At 39.6% G+C, this 15,473-nt stretch overlaps 1 protein-coding gene across 1 annotated transcript in view; it reads right to left on the minus strand.

The window, feature by feature from the left end:
• Window positions 1-11,797: 11,797 nt before the first annotated feature.
• The window catches only part of LOC140921692 (transport and Golgi organization 2 homolog), a 4,696-nt gene continuing 1,020 nt past the window's right edge, over window positions 11,798-15,473 (minus strand). Inside the window, exons 2-4 of the mRNA XM_073371702.1 lie at window positions 14,067-14,526; window positions 13,270-13,392; window positions 11,798-12,291 (exon numbers count right to left, since the gene is read on the minus strand). Of these exons, the coding sequence (XP_073227803.1) occupies window positions 12,123-12,291; window positions 13,270-13,392; window positions 14,067-14,526 (752 nt within the window). The 3' untranslated portion in view covers window positions 11,798-12,122. The remainder of the gene's footprint in view (window positions 12,292-13,269; window positions 13,393-14,066; window positions 14,527-15,473) is intronic.

Below are 15,473 nucleotides of genomic sequence, written 5' to 3' on the forward strand. Positions count from 1 at the left end.
CTTGGGTTTTACTTTTGATTCTGCGCAGTGTAACCGGAAGTCCGCGATTTGCGGACTCAAAATCCCATCTGGCCAGAGGTCCCGATCCCCGTCGCTGACCAAAAGGATCGCGGCAGCACGCGGTCGATTTGTTAGTCTCGCTTGCGCAAGCAGCGAGACTCATAATCTGCGACGCGTATCCCCCCCCCCCCCGGGGGGGAGGTAGTCCCTGATATAGGCTATATCGGTATGTGCCGCGCCAAAGGGTATGTTTTTTTTTTTAAGCCGTTTTGTTCTGAATGTGAAATAGGGTATCAATTTCGACCATTTTGGTCTGAAATAGGGTACGTTTTTTAGAAGAATTAGCTAATTCCAGCCTGCTAATTCTTCATCATTTGGCGATAAGACCATTTGCCTTTTACAATTTTTTGTAATGTTTACGCCAACTACCGTGTACGGAGTTTGCCTTTTGGTCGAGGGTAACTAGTCGAGGGTCCAGGGTAAATGGTCGAGGGTCGAAAAATCCTCCACAATTATTTTTGAACGTCGTCAAATCAAAATTTCGTGTTTACTCGAGTTTCCGGTGCCTGTTTTATTTTTACGCGGTTAACACCTAGGGGCACGTGTATCATTTGGTCATTTGTCGTTGTAACACTCGAGTAAATAATATTGAATATTGATAGCACACTGGGTTTCTGCTATCACTATTTAATATTGTTTTCTTGAGTGTTACAAAGACTGACTGCCGTTCCTGAGAAGTTTGTGGTGCAATGAGAACGGGATCGCGTGATAATCGGGTGATTAGTTAGCATTCCGCCTAATAAAAAGATAAAATCCACAACCAGTTACAATCACAGGGAGCCCGCACAATCTGTTTGTGTAAAAAACCGCTTTTGAGGCGAAAGGACGACTATATACCACAGGTAAGGTCATTCAACGTTTATTTATCATTGATTTATATACATAGTTAGCGATATATCGCTATAGGTGAAGCAAACGGTAAATCCAGTACATTTACTATAAAATAACAATCGGCTACACAAACAGATTGTGTGGGTTCCCTGTGGTTACAATGTGCTCTCAGCAGCGCTTGAGCTTGGTTTACGAGATTGGCGGTTGTATTCTTTTTGGCAGAATCGATATAACCTAGAAGAGATGTATACCAAACGAACAGCGAAGAAACAAAAGTAAAGACGCGCTTTAGGGTGCTAAAAAAAACAGACGCGTTGTATGGCGTTGTTCTTTATTTGATACAGTCGAACATCCGGTTGCGACCACCTACTGTAAGCGACCGCCTCTGCTCAGCTACCAGTTTTCCAAAATACGAAAAGTTTCCACGTCAAATCACTATATTTGAAACCTCTTGTATGCAACTACCTCTCTTAAATGATTCCGACCGCTTTTTAGAGCTAAAAGTTTGAAATTTGCTACTACTTTTTAACCAACTTTTTAACCAACCGTAAGTGATCACTTGACAGATAAGAGAGCGGAAATGGGATAATAAGGTGTTGTAGCATATCACATTCTTAGGCAGTACAAGAGGGCATAGTATAAAAGCTGGACTGGACTCTGGACTCTGGACTCTGGACTCTGGACTCCAGATTTTTTCTGAAGATTTTTAAATGAAAAAAAAGAGCAAATTCAATTGTTTTTACAAAAGGAAAATAAAATGAAAATAAAAAATTTTAAAACTTTCAAAAAATAGCGAGCGCCGAAGTACTGTTTAATGTATTTTCTTGTATTAAATCTTGCAATAATGAATGTTTCATTCCATTTACCGTCAAAGCTCCTTATGTTGTAAAGGTAATATAAATGTTGCGGTTTTTTCTATAAATTGGTGCATATACCCTTCATATACTCAGGGAAGTACCGGATGTTTTCTCGAAATTGACACTTTCTCAAATCTAAAACTTTAAAGAAAAAATGCACATGCATTGTACTCTATCTTAAATCGAATCTTAAATGTCTTATAGTTAAAGAAAATTAGAGCTGAGATCCTGCTTCAAAGTTCTCAGTCAACAGTTTAATGGTATTATGGTATTTATTGAACTTCCTGTCACGCTTCTTTCGTTTGGTTGCCTTATTTGGGAATTTTAGGTTTTAAATTGAAAAAAAAATTCAGAAATAATTGTGGAGGATTTTTCGACCCTCGACCATTTACCCTCGACCCTCGACTAGTTACCCTCGACCCTCGACCCTCGACCAAAAGGCAAACTCCCGTGTACGTGCCGTAACAACTTGTCACGCGCTCCGGTCACGCGCCGGGCCCCAGGGCTTCAGGTCTGAAATTGGGTAGGGAAAATCACAGATTTTGGTCTGAAATAGGGTAAGGGTTTCAGCGAAAGTGTGCCGCACACCCCCTCCCAATTTTTCTGGAAGTGTCTCCCTGACTTTTTTGTCGTTTTGAGGTCATAAAACGGGGTTCATTGTGCCAGGCGTTCCTTGCGGACACCTTGGAAACTGTAGCCTCCCACGCAGGCGTTTTTAGGAGAACTCGTTTTTCATGTGGGAAGGGATGAAAAACTAGCTCCCCTAAAAACACCTACGTGGGAGGCTATGGAAACTGGGACTAAGAATCGTTGGGTGATCGAAGCCACGAATGTTTTACGAAGAAAGCTTAGGAAAGATTAAATTTAGAACTTTTCCGAAACGTGCTATCGCTTGAAAGCGTTGATTACTTTGGAGCAAGTGAACACTACTGATTGGTCGAAAAAAAGTAAGAATCTTAATCCAGTGTTTTTTGCAAGACATTTTCTGTAAAGAAATACGCAGGAAAATGCGGTAGCTAGTCGTTTATGTTACCCATCTCTGGTGTTGTTGGTAAGATTCAGTGTTTATGGGAAACAAGAGGCCAGTGACGCCGTCAGAATTATGGAATATTACTAGTAACAGTTGACACTACAGCTGCCCCCGCTCTGTACATTGTCGATCAATAGCATTCTTGCTCGTTGTGTAGTTCTTTGAAATATACCGATTCATAGGTGAGATAAATACAGGAAACGCAAGGTTCCATGCACAGTTTCAGGTCGATTTACACAGCTTTGATCAAAACATTCTCAGTTTCGAGGATAGTTTATTCTAAACCATAAGAATAGATTTAATTAGAAGTTGAATTTTTCGCTGTTTCTCTTTCACTTTTTACATTCAGTTTTATTTTATTTGCCGGACAGGAAGCCTTAGAAATTAAAAGGACGTTTGATCAATTCACACTCGCGCATTCTAGTCTTATTTTAAACTTTATAGCGGAAGGACATCTGTGAGCAGGGAATAAGTCAGCACAGAATTTGATTGTCGGCGAATTTCTGTAATCGTCCATCGTTCTGCTAGTGAGAAGCTAGCCGTTGTTCAATCGTCTTGATTGTTTGGGGCTGAGTCTTATTCCGGTCAAAGAGAGAGAAAGAGTGTCTGGCAAGGTTTCTAATGAAAGATTTGTGAACTCTTGTCTGGCAAACTCTTCAAGTGTTTATATATACACAATTATACGCACCTTATAACTTCTTCTGCGCTTAACGAGTGTCGTTAAAATTTTGGTCCATAACTTTCACTGAAACAACTGCTCCACAGAATGTCACTGATAACACGCAACGCAAAAGAGTGTCGAAGTATGACTGCACAATAAATGTCACAAATGTCACAAAATCTACCTAAGCGGTCCCTTGGAGATGTTCTGTCTTTACGTCATCCTAACCATTTCGTACTTGCGGGAACAAACAATAGAAACGTCATCATTCATACCTACCGATTCCTCGCAGTCGCGGCCCCTGTTCAAGCAAATCGAGATTTTTTCTATATTGACTGTATGACTGTATATTTCAACTGTAAGTACTTTCCTCAATATACGCGCGAGTTACTAGAGTGCCTCCTCAGGATTTCGCCTTCTGGGCGAAATCCCTGCGGGGGCAATAAAAGGATAAAGGAAATACTAACACAAACACAGCAATAGTGCAAAAAATGTATCCGTCATCCTAATTTAATGATAAAAAATGCTTTTTCGGGAAATAAAAATATTTTTTCTATGTTTTAGCTGTACATGTACACACGCGCGTAAGTTCGTGGATGCTATGCTCCTAAGATGTCTTTGAGCAAAGATTGGCTTGACCAACGACTAGTACCTACAGAATTCCACAAGACCAGGATGATTAGGGAATCCCTGTCGATCGCTAGCGTATGAACAACAACAGCTCACTAAATGCTAAAAAAACTTGCAAAAGGTGTAGCGACAGGAAATTTGAAGAATCTATTATGGCTTCCCAATTTGCAGCAATTTATTTCCAGACTATATGGTTTGTGTTTCCTGGATTTTGGACTATTCGGCGTAGCCTTACATAGGCTTTTATCACAGAGCTTCTCCCAAGCAGAATATTTAAACAGAGCCACAAACTTCATCAATTTGCGATGTCTTTCATGACAGTAGCTACTTTACGTTTGAAAGTAATTTGCACGTGGCTTGAAAGTGAATTTTTGAATGATATTTTTGGGATCATTTTTAGAAATTTTGGTATAAAGGCTGCCATATATGGTCTCTTGAGGCTCGTCAGAAAAACGTGCAAAGTGTCTAGTACCAAGTGCAAAAAGAAAGTGCTATTATAAGAGGATTTTGTTAATTAAAAGAGCTGGGTCTCTTAAGACATCTTTGTTAAATATTTGCTTAGGGTGCCTGTCATCATCACACGATAGATTTGGAAAGACGGAAATTAGTCACTCTGGTGAAGGGCAATGTCCATTATGTGTTTTTTTTCCAGAATCTGTACTCGGCAAGCAAAGACTTTGATCAATTCTTTAGCTTAGTGACATCTTAGCTCCAACAAACTGAGTCAACAGGTCAACAAGGAGAGAGTAAGTAATGTGCTAATTAAAGCAACATAAGATAGATATCTTTTATTAAATATAAGAAAAGTATCCACACTTTTTGCAGACAAGCTAGTCCAAGCTTAGTCCAACAGATCGGATTGCATTACTACAGTTTAGTACCATATCGAAATGTTACAGCAAAAATACCACTGAATTGAAAGATGTTGGCAGTTTCCTCCAGTTAACTGAAGCGCATTTCAGAATTTTGTGGTCTATGCTGTGATGTCGGAAAACCGGATCCCTTATCCCTTACAGTAATGCTGATCCCGATCCCACGGCTTGTGATCCCAGATCCCGGCACTGTGATCCCTGATCCCACCCCATCTTTTGCGGTTGATCCCTGATCCGATATACCTTGTTACGACCCTGTAATCTCCAAGTAGGCGAGAGGTGCATGCCGCTGTAAGCGCGTTCTTTTTTTTCATAATTTTTCTCTCGGAAACCGCGAGTGCGACTAAACTGGAAAGACTATTACAACACAAATAAATATATATTTTGGGGGTTCAATAAATTGAAAGCAGAAAGTTAAAATCGGCATGGAACATTTTAAAATAAATTTGAGTGGCATGAAATGTTTAATCGTTTTTTACATATTAAAAAGCGACCATTGCAGACCAACACAACATCATCATCAAACGAATCTAAACTTCGCGAAAAACAATTGCCTTAAGCGTCTTAACCAAAAATAAAGCAAAAAGGTATTTATTGCAATCTCACAAGCGGTATTTTTGTTTGCGTTTTTTGGCTTATAGAAAACTGTAGGGTTGATTGATCACGCCATCCTTTCCGGCTGCGTCGTTGAGACAATTTTAGTTTTATAAGACACGGCCCAGTTGTTCAAAGGCCTATTAGGGTTTAACCCCGGGTTAAATTTAACCCGGGTTTCTTTTTCTTGTGTTTGAAAGCGTTTTCTCAGATAATTTTCTCTGTTATTTTTAGAGCTTCCAATCATCAACTTGTAGACAAAAAGAGTTAAAGCTAAAATGCTTTTTATATTAGCTTTCAAATCTCAATTCAAATCTCGCACTAGCCCTTGGTTATCTTAACGCAGCTTTGAACAACTCTGCCCAGATGTAAATAATTTCTCAATGTGTGGTTTCATTAGTAAAATACTGAAGCTATTTTTGTATGTCCTGGTACTTTTTCCCAGTGTTAAAAATAATGTTTACGGAAAAAACACGGAGACACTATTACAGTACTTATGCAATTTTTTGCCTAGTCCCTATACAGCGTCTTTCCAAGCCCTCTCGGTCAATGCATTTCGGTGACGTATCCGAGACGAACGGCCGGGAGACGCCTAAACAATCTCGGAGTGCGCATGCGTGAGCATTTTTGAAAAGTTCCCACGTTCAACTGAAATAATCTATAAATTACTTTGCACGTGAATATCCTTCGCTTAAAGATCGGCACTATTAAACCTGGTTTCTGTTTTCAAAGAACAAAAATATTACTTTGAATCGGAAAGAATACTACTGTATAACGTGCAAGTAATTTCTCTTTTAGTTCATTTTTAAATGAACCATTAAAATGATATTTCTTTATTGATAAAAAGATTTGAAACAGTAGTTTGTTGACATTCTACCAAATGTAGAGACCAAATTCAACAGCCTGTCCGATTAGTATGATATCCGAAAATTAAATTACATAAAATATTTCGAAGTGAAATGATAACGAGAAATTTAGAGGAGAAAGCGAAAATAGAGAAACGAAAGATAGCTTTTCATATCCAAGAATAAATATGAACTTATTTCTTTAGCTTACCTTCCGATTCTTGATCAAATAATTTTTTTGCGACGCTGTTTTGCTTAGCCTACAAATAGTTTTTGAGATGAAATAAAGTTCAAATTAGTTCAATGAGATAAATGAAAAAGAAAGGCCAAAGGACTTTCAACAATGAAAACGTGCATAGAATAAAAATGCTCGGTTCAACTCTTTATCCTCTGTACTCTCCATGGCTGCTGGACATCTTTCATCAGCGCGGAAAAGTTATTGACAGCTCGCCCGCTTCCAAAAGCTCCGCCCAAAGTGAGACAAAATGTCTCACTTCTCCGAGTTTGTCTAGGCCTCAAAAACTTTCTCGGCCCACGTGACCCGAAACGCATCGGCCGCGCATAATAATGAGGCCTAGGGACTAGGCAATACAATTTTCATGGGTGCGATTTCAAACGTTTGGCTGAACATTTTTAAGCGCAAATTAATTATTAACCCAATTATTAAAACTTTAATTATTAATTGCGGGCGACAAGAGAAGCCCGCAATCCTAATCTCCAGGTTGTTATTACGCATGCGTTGCATGTATGTAGCAAGCATCCATTTGAACTTCGACTAAGAATAAGTGAAATACACAAACCGCAATTTGATCACGTGCGTTTCGACCTTCTATCCCCCGTCGTTTTGACCATCTGTCAAGTTAAATACTTTCGCAAAGTACACCGTTGGAAACAAAAGCGCTTCGACCTCCAATCGTCGTTGCCCGCACTCGTACTCCCTAAGCTTTGGTTATTACCAGTATATATATTTTGGCGCCTGAAAAAATCCTTTGGCGACTAAACCTAAAGAGTTGGTGGCCTCTTTAACTTGGACGGTTGCTTTATAAGGTATCATTGAGCATCTGCTGGAATGACAACTGGAAACAGGCTCTCAAAACGAAAGTGGAATGTTTTATGGCGTGACAACTATATTTATTTTAAATTCCTTTTTTGAGCTATTTTGAAAAAATAGCTCATATGTCAGTGGTGTGAGGGTATGTATCTTTGTGGCTTTGTATCTTTGTGGCTTTGTATGTTGGGATGTTTGTTGCAAGAGCCAATAAGGTTGAAGGTACTATGAGTTGATGCTTAGCGACCAATGAGATCTTGGCATCTATTTAAACATGGCATTGGCAAAGGTCGAACAAGGGCACTTTGAGACCGCCATCTTGATCCTTCACAATTTTTTCGTTTTTTATTACGGGTACAGGTGTTTGGAAGCATTACATAAAATATCTTCATGATTCAAACGCTGTGAACAGTGATGGAGCTGTTTAAGGGTTCATATTTAAGTGTAGATGCTGCTTCAAGGCATTTCTGACCTAATTCGGCTATCGGTACAACGCACGTCAGTATGAGTTCTGTTTCACCTGCTACAACTGGGTAGAGTATAAAAGATCATATATTTTCAAAGCTCTTCCAATGAAGCAATAATTGATATTTAGATATAGATTTTAATTCGAAAGTATGCGCCCTGTAAAATGTGGTTTTAGAAGTTTAAAAGGCAGCTTATTTTTTTGAAAGCTGTATCGAGTATTGTTAATCCTGTAAACAAGCTTTAAAAATATTATTCTCTCGCTTACAAAGTTCAACCGACCTTTTTCGTTCTATTTAGTAAGGATGTGTAACTTAAGTAGAAACAGTAGCGTTAGGGAATAAAATTGGAAGAAGCTTAGTTGGCACAATAATTAGATACTGTTATATTGAGTGGAGTAACATGATATAAGTAGAAATATATTTCGGCAGTTTGATAATTTTCTTGGAAGTTAATAAATGTTAGGCTATCAACCTTGACGTTGCATGAAACATAATTTAATTGCAGATGTTGTAATAAAGCCGAGGTGATTTCTTAATTCGTTTGAGAAAATTTTGTAGTAAAACAATTTGCCCCTTTTTTACGTACGAATTGTGAAAGGGCCAAGGACCAACATCTTCACATGCAAATTGTGTGCATGAGTTATTTTTATAATTCTGTTTACCAGATTACTGTGTGATAACTCGAATTCCCTCACGTACGAACGACGAAAGGGGGCAAAGTCCAACACTTTCACGTGCCAGCTGTGTGACTGTACATCTCTTGCAGATTGGCTTTTCACAATAATAATAGTAACTTGGACGTATGAAGACCTGTTTCGTTTAGTAACCAATGCCTTAAAAAAGGCTCTTGTCTTTTAAGAAGCAATGGCCTTTAAAACATGACGAAATAAGTTGTTGGAGTTAAAGACTGTCTCACAAATGTTAATAAATGTTAGGTTATCAAGCTTGACGTTGCATGAAACATAATTTAATTGCAGATGTTATAATGAAGCCGAGGTGATTTCTTAAAATCGTTTGACAAAATTTTGTAGTAAAGAATTTGCCTTTTTTAAACTTACGAATTGTAAAAGGGCGAAAGACCAACATCTTCACGTGCAAATTGTGTGCGTGAGTTATTTTTATAATTCTGTTTACTAGTTTACTGTGTGATAACTCGAATTCCCTCACGTGCGAACGACGAAAGGGGGCAAAGTCCAACACTTTCACGTGCCAGCTGTGTGACTGTACATCTCTTGCAGATTGGCTTTTCACAATAAAAATAGTAACTTGGACGTATGAAGACCTGTTTCGTTTTGTAACCAATGCCTTAAAAAAGGCTCTTGTCTTTTGAGAAGCAATAGCTTTTAAAACATGAAGAAATAAGTTGTCGGAGTTAAAGACTGTTTCACTGAGTAGAATCGCACGTGAAAACCTCGTGAATTATGATGATGCAACCATCTACCACAATGATAAAAATCCTGGTATTTCGTAACTATTCAGTATGCGATGAGTCACATTTTGGCTTAAGAAACTCCGAGGAAACCTTAGAGTTTTCCTTCTAATCAACGTTTGGTGAGTAGAAATTTATTTCACTTTAACGATTTGTTTAACTTGCACCAGATGTAACAGGGAAAGACAGAGGAAAGTGAATATATAGCTTGAGGATCGACCCAGCTGAGCGTTTCGCGTTTTCATTTATGTACCGCAATACGCAATTTCGCACAAAAACCCAATCTACATTTAGGATGAAAGAGGTAGTAGATTCATCACTCTTGGTAAGGTTACACCGAAGCATTAAAGTTACACTGAAGCATTCAAAATAGCTCATGCACGTTTAACGTGCCTATGTTTGCATTTTGTTAGAATTTCTAGACGTCCTTTATTTTTTCCTGGTTGGTTATGCCACAAGACTTGGTTATGCCACGAGCTCGGTCGCTGCGCGACCTCATGCATGGAAGCTCGCTTCGCTCACTTTTAAGAACTTATGAAAGGTCGACTTATAGCAAGTCTAGCATTTTGTTTTCCGATAAGAAGTCCGGGCCGAAGAAAAAAAGAACGACGCCAATATACGCCACTTGCACATCTCCCATAATGCACCTTATTTGCCCCCCAAAATTTTGCATAAGCATTATTTTCAATTTCTTTTGGGACGGCTGTAATACCCAGGAGAAATGAAAAATAACCTGAAAGATTATGCAAATTTTGGGGGGCAAATAAAGTGCATTATGGGAGAGGTGCACTGAAGTGGCGAATCGAGTTATCTTGACCGAACAAGATTCAGTCTTGAGCAGAACTTCAGTCTGAACACTAGCCTACTTGCGCATATATGTGGATTGGAAAAGCTCTTTGACCTAAAGGCTTAACGACAAGCTCAACCAATTTTTTGCGTAGAGCGGAAGCGTGAGCAGGAAAGGTCAAAGAATAGCTTTGATTCCCCTTCAACTTACCTTCCTTTTTGAATGGCTTGAAATTAGCGGCTCGTAGATGACGTGGCAAAAGCTACAAACACGAGTTGGAGCAATTGTAATATTCGTTCGGCAAGGGTCTTCTTCTTCACAAAGCTGGCGTGGCGCCCTTTGGTGTAATCAAATTTTCTTCTGTCTCGTCCCAATCTTCTTCTGAATTGTGGCTTTGCGTGTCCCATGTCCCATCCCTGCTTCAATGAAGCCGATTTTTGCGGGGAGGGGACGGGTCATTTCAGGTCGTCTAGCAAACAGACTTGGAAGTCGATTTGAAAAGAACACAAATTGAAATTATTGGGTGGAGTTATTGGTCCTATATCCAAGTCGAATGATTTTATAAATACAGTATTCGGATGAGGTAATTAGCCTGCGCGTGAGCTGCGGAAACAACTGCCTCCCAGGGTCCCCACGGGAAAAGCGTCAGGCTTGTTACAATCCTCTCCCTGCGGGTGAAAAGTTTCCTATTTTTACAAGAACTGACAAGAAAGGAATATGGTATTTGTAGATCGCCCCGTGAAATAGAAACATATTCACCTGGATAGTTATGCAATATCCGACAGAAAACTACTGTGATACAACAGTTAAACCCAAAAAGTTGACCTTGTCAAGTTTTATAAGCGTAGAACGACAAAAGGTTTTGGAATTTCAGTTGAGATCAGATTAGTCTTGTTCAGTAACAGTCATGCTATATTTTTCAGGGAAGAACGGGATTGAAGGGGGGAGGGTCGAGGGTAGTGCGTTTTGCAGAATCCCAGATTAAAATAATGCCAATCGTTTCTTCTTTCAAAAGGATAACTTACCTCTTTTTTTATTAGCCTAAGGAAACAGACGAGATTGCACGAAGCCACCAATGGTTTCCCCGCGAAATGACGTCTGAGAAATGAGCGCCGAAATTCCATACTAGTGACGCGTCACTGCAAAGATCTGCGCAGTGTTTCTGATTGGTCGTGTCGCGTGTGTAGTCTGCTTCATGCAATCGTACTTGGGAGTGGGGGTGAGGTGAGATAAAACAAAACAAAACAAAACTTCATCAGCGTTAGTAAATTATATTTAGAACCCACAGAAACCCATATTTGATACTGTATTACTTCATGGTGTCAATTAAGTTATAGCTACATGTTGGAAATTATAGCCAAGTGACTCATCAGGTCGGAGCATAACTACTCTGTTTGTGTAGTATAGATATGGCACCGCCACTGGCACTCTCGACACCAGTGCTCGGTGAGAAAAAGTTAAAGGTGGTAATAAGTGAAAAATATAAAATGTTCGTCGAGGAAAAGGAGAAATATTTCGTGACTACCTACACATCTTTGTGGTTCTCAAATCACTGAGCTACACGTACTGAACCCGTTGAGAAAGCCTATATACGTACTGAGAACATTCATATATACCGTGAGGAAAAATTCTCCTGCGCCTGTGTATACATAATATTTTTTAAGCACTGTCAGTGATTGGTCTAACGAAACCAGAAAATACAACATTGTAAAACGCCTAGAACAGTTAACTATATAACATTAGTAGCCTGTATTCACAGGTTAATACAATTTTTATCCTTCATTCTAACTTCACCTTTAACTGCCATTGAGAGTCTTTTCTGGAGCGTTTTCACTCACGGGGCCGGCAGCTATGTAAATTTTTTGGAACTAAATAAAGTTTTTACACTAGAAAACGTTTCAACTCCCACAGGAGTTGTTTGGAACACAAACATGACCGCCGTTTAACATATGGCGGACGTGACGTCATGTGAAAACGTTCTGCACGGAGGGAGTTGTGGTGTGTATAAAGTCTATGCCTTATGTTCACTGCGACAGCGATAATCAGGAGTGTCCCGTATGTCAAACTCATGGGTGTTCAGTCTCCACTCGGCTTCATCTGGGTCCGATGCATCATCCTCTAATGTGCGTTCCACGTATGTGGCATGACCCTTGGCATCTACTAACACCACTGTATTTGTTCTAGAAATACAACATAATAAGTATCCAGTAAATATTTAACCTGATGCACTTACTGCGTTTAAAAAAAGCAAAGCTACATCGATAGGCCTTTTGTAATAGTTGGTCACGTGATCAACTTTCGGTGAACAAATTTTCGTACCAGCGAAAAGAGCATCTAAAACTTAAATAGATAGCCTGTAAATTTAAACCCGTTTATCTCAGAAGTAGCGATTGCAACGGCCGCCGAATTGTTTTCATTTTAACAAAAAGTTGATCACGTGACCAACTATTGCAGGGGCCTATATTCGCCACTTTCACGTGTCTGTTATCTTGTTCACTTACTATTAGGACGACTGTGATACTCAAGAGAAATTAAAAACAATACTTTGGATGGTAGATAGGGCTCGAAACTCGGTGGTGTCTGTAGGAGCGAAGGATTCGCGCATTGAATTCCCAGGTGTGACCTCAAATCCTTGTAACGACTTCTTTTCTTTCCGTGTAGCGTTGTAAAACGAAGCACTGATTGAGAAAGAGTGGGGAGAGACGGATAGGAGGGGGAGGGAGGGAGAGGGAGGGGCGGGGTAAATTTGCCTCAACCATGTGTGTGTTTGTCGTCGATTGTCAGTTGATGACTAGTCCAACCCTTTATCTTTTCCTCAGTTGAACAGGTCGCTGATAAAAAAAAATTAAGGGTCTTTTGTGTTTGATTTCCCTGTACACTATAAATTAGAAAGATCTGTTTCATAGTCCTGCAAGCCAAAGTCTGATTCAGCTTCTGTTAGAGCCAGGTGAAAACAATTTAAGCCAAAACAGCCCCATCAAAAGCCTACTTCAGCCGGTGGGTCCAAATCAGCCCCTGGTAACTGAACAGTGTTGGCCCTAATTAGAGCTCAAAAATGTTTACTTACCGAAACGGCCCCATTTTTAGGGTGTAAACACACCTTTTTTGATTTACCGTACAGTGTAATGAAAAAATAAGCAAATTTTAACTCAGCATACCTAGTGCCACATCGCTTCTCTTTATAGTTGACAAAGATTGCTCGGCAAGCATCTAGAAAATTCATATCGCTCCCTTCGTCTTGAGGGCTGATGAAGCTGTATGAATCCTCACAACCGAAAAATCTGCGATAATAAACTCAAAATCACCTTTTCCAACTATTAATTAACGCAGTTTTGCATGCCAATGAAGCAGTTGCGAAAAGAAGCCTGAAAAGCTGAAACGGTTATGGGCTTCGGTGGGTGTTCTAACCCGAAGACCTCTACATATTGTGCTCGACCACAGCGGTTAGCAATGCGATTGACTGGTGCTAACTGATAAATAAGTTATAAAGTCACTACTGACGTTGATGCTAGGTTTTTGCGTTAAGAGGGATTCCATCAAAGAAATGACAAAGGCATCAGTATAGGTAAACTTGAATAAATCATACATAAACTGAGAATGTAAAATACAAGCTGATTTCTTTTTACGAGTAATTTACAAACAACTTTACAGAGTCTACGTTTTTAATAGCATAAACTGGGTACGTAGTATCTCAGTTGAAATAACTACCCTGGGTCTGAGACCGAGGAAAGAGGTTTTTCTGTCTCGTGCGGCTGGAGCTTAGGTGTGTGCCCCAGACAGATAAAGACTGGCACCAAGAGTATTACATAACCGATCTAGTTTGGATAAAGAATTGAAGTTCACGTTCACATCGCGTCATCAAATGCAAATAACTCGTGTACTAGTAATTCCATGGAATCCTCTGTAATTCATCTTCTAATCCAAGTTTGAAGTGCCAAATTTTAATTCAACTTACCTATCTCGCAAATTTAGCATCCCAATCAGCTTATCAACAAGCTCCTGTTTGGTGCAGGCTTCATTTAAAATGTTTGCAAATCTTTCCTTTCCATAAACCGTCTTCGGCCATGGGCAATCCAGGACATTATTTGACAAGGCATGAATTCCAGGTGTCAACACCCTAATATTTTCTTTATCGGCGTTGCAAAAGCATCCAAACTTAGAGCCTCCAGTCAAGGATAACTTGCCCACTAAGAGATTGAAGCCGTTATACTTGTCAGCTGTTCTGCTGACTTTTTCAAGGTACTTTCTTACGTTACCATCTCCTTCTAAGAAGTCTGGTACCAAATGCCCTTTTCCAACTGCATATGGATTTAGAAAGGTTGGCGATTGTCTGTAGTTTGTGATTGCTCCAAATGTCCCATCCTTAGTTATACCTAGCCAAGTTCCGCCCTCTCTACCTGGCTTCAGATCCATCCCTGTAAACGGAAAAATAACTTTCAGCAGTCGAGTGAGATTGGGTATACATGACCCGTAAGCATTTTTAGCAAGCTTGTTCTTGTACGTATAGCGTATTAACAGTGATTAACCGCGGTTGAACTAGGCTTTAAGTCAAAAGCCTCAGGTTCATACATGCCGGTTTTACCACGTCATTTGGGTGTAGAGTCCAGGTTGTTGCTCAAGAACCTTAGCCATTAAGCGATCTGGGTTTGAGAGAGTCGACAGGTCGAAAACACTATTGAGCAGCCTCACTGTTAGCAATGAAAATTGTTCATTACATAACTTGATTAGCAAGCGAGAATGGGGCATATGATACTCGGGGGGGGGGGGGGTACTTCCTTATAAGAGACTGACTGGGATGAACCGCTGGATGGGGTCGCATTTTTAAGACTGGATTGACTACAAAGGGGTCGCATTTACAGTAGAGAGTGACTAAGCTGTGATCGCGAAAATTACATAATTGCCCAAAAGTGACTAATATGGGGTCTATAATTGACCACAGAATAGACTATAATGGGGTAGGGGCTCTGAGAGGCCAGCGGCACATACCCAGCAAAAATTTACCCAAGTACCACCCGGAAAATAATATGTTTTAATTTAAAATTGAAGGCAAAGGTTACAGATTTGTTTGCGCAATATTTCGACAAGAAAACCAGTCTTCATCAGCTTTCATCAGGGGGCTAGAAAAACTAAGAGAGAATAGAATATATAGAGGATATTACACGGTGGCGCGAAGATATGAATTTTATTTTCGAGTGGCAAAACAATATTTTACGAACGAGCGCAGCGAGTGGGTAAAATATTGTTTTTGCCACGAGAAAATAAAATTCATATCTTCAAGCCGCCGTGTAATGTTCTTTTTATTATATAGACAAAAAGACATCGATAAAATAATGGAGGGAAATGACCGAAATTACGTCATCGA

This window comes from Porites lutea, chromosome 12 (genome assembly GCF_958299795.1).
Source record: "Porites lutea chromosome 12, jaPorLute2.1, whole genome shotgun sequence".
NCBI lineage: Eukaryota > Metazoa > Cnidaria > Anthozoa > Scleractinia > Poritidae > Porites > Porites lutea.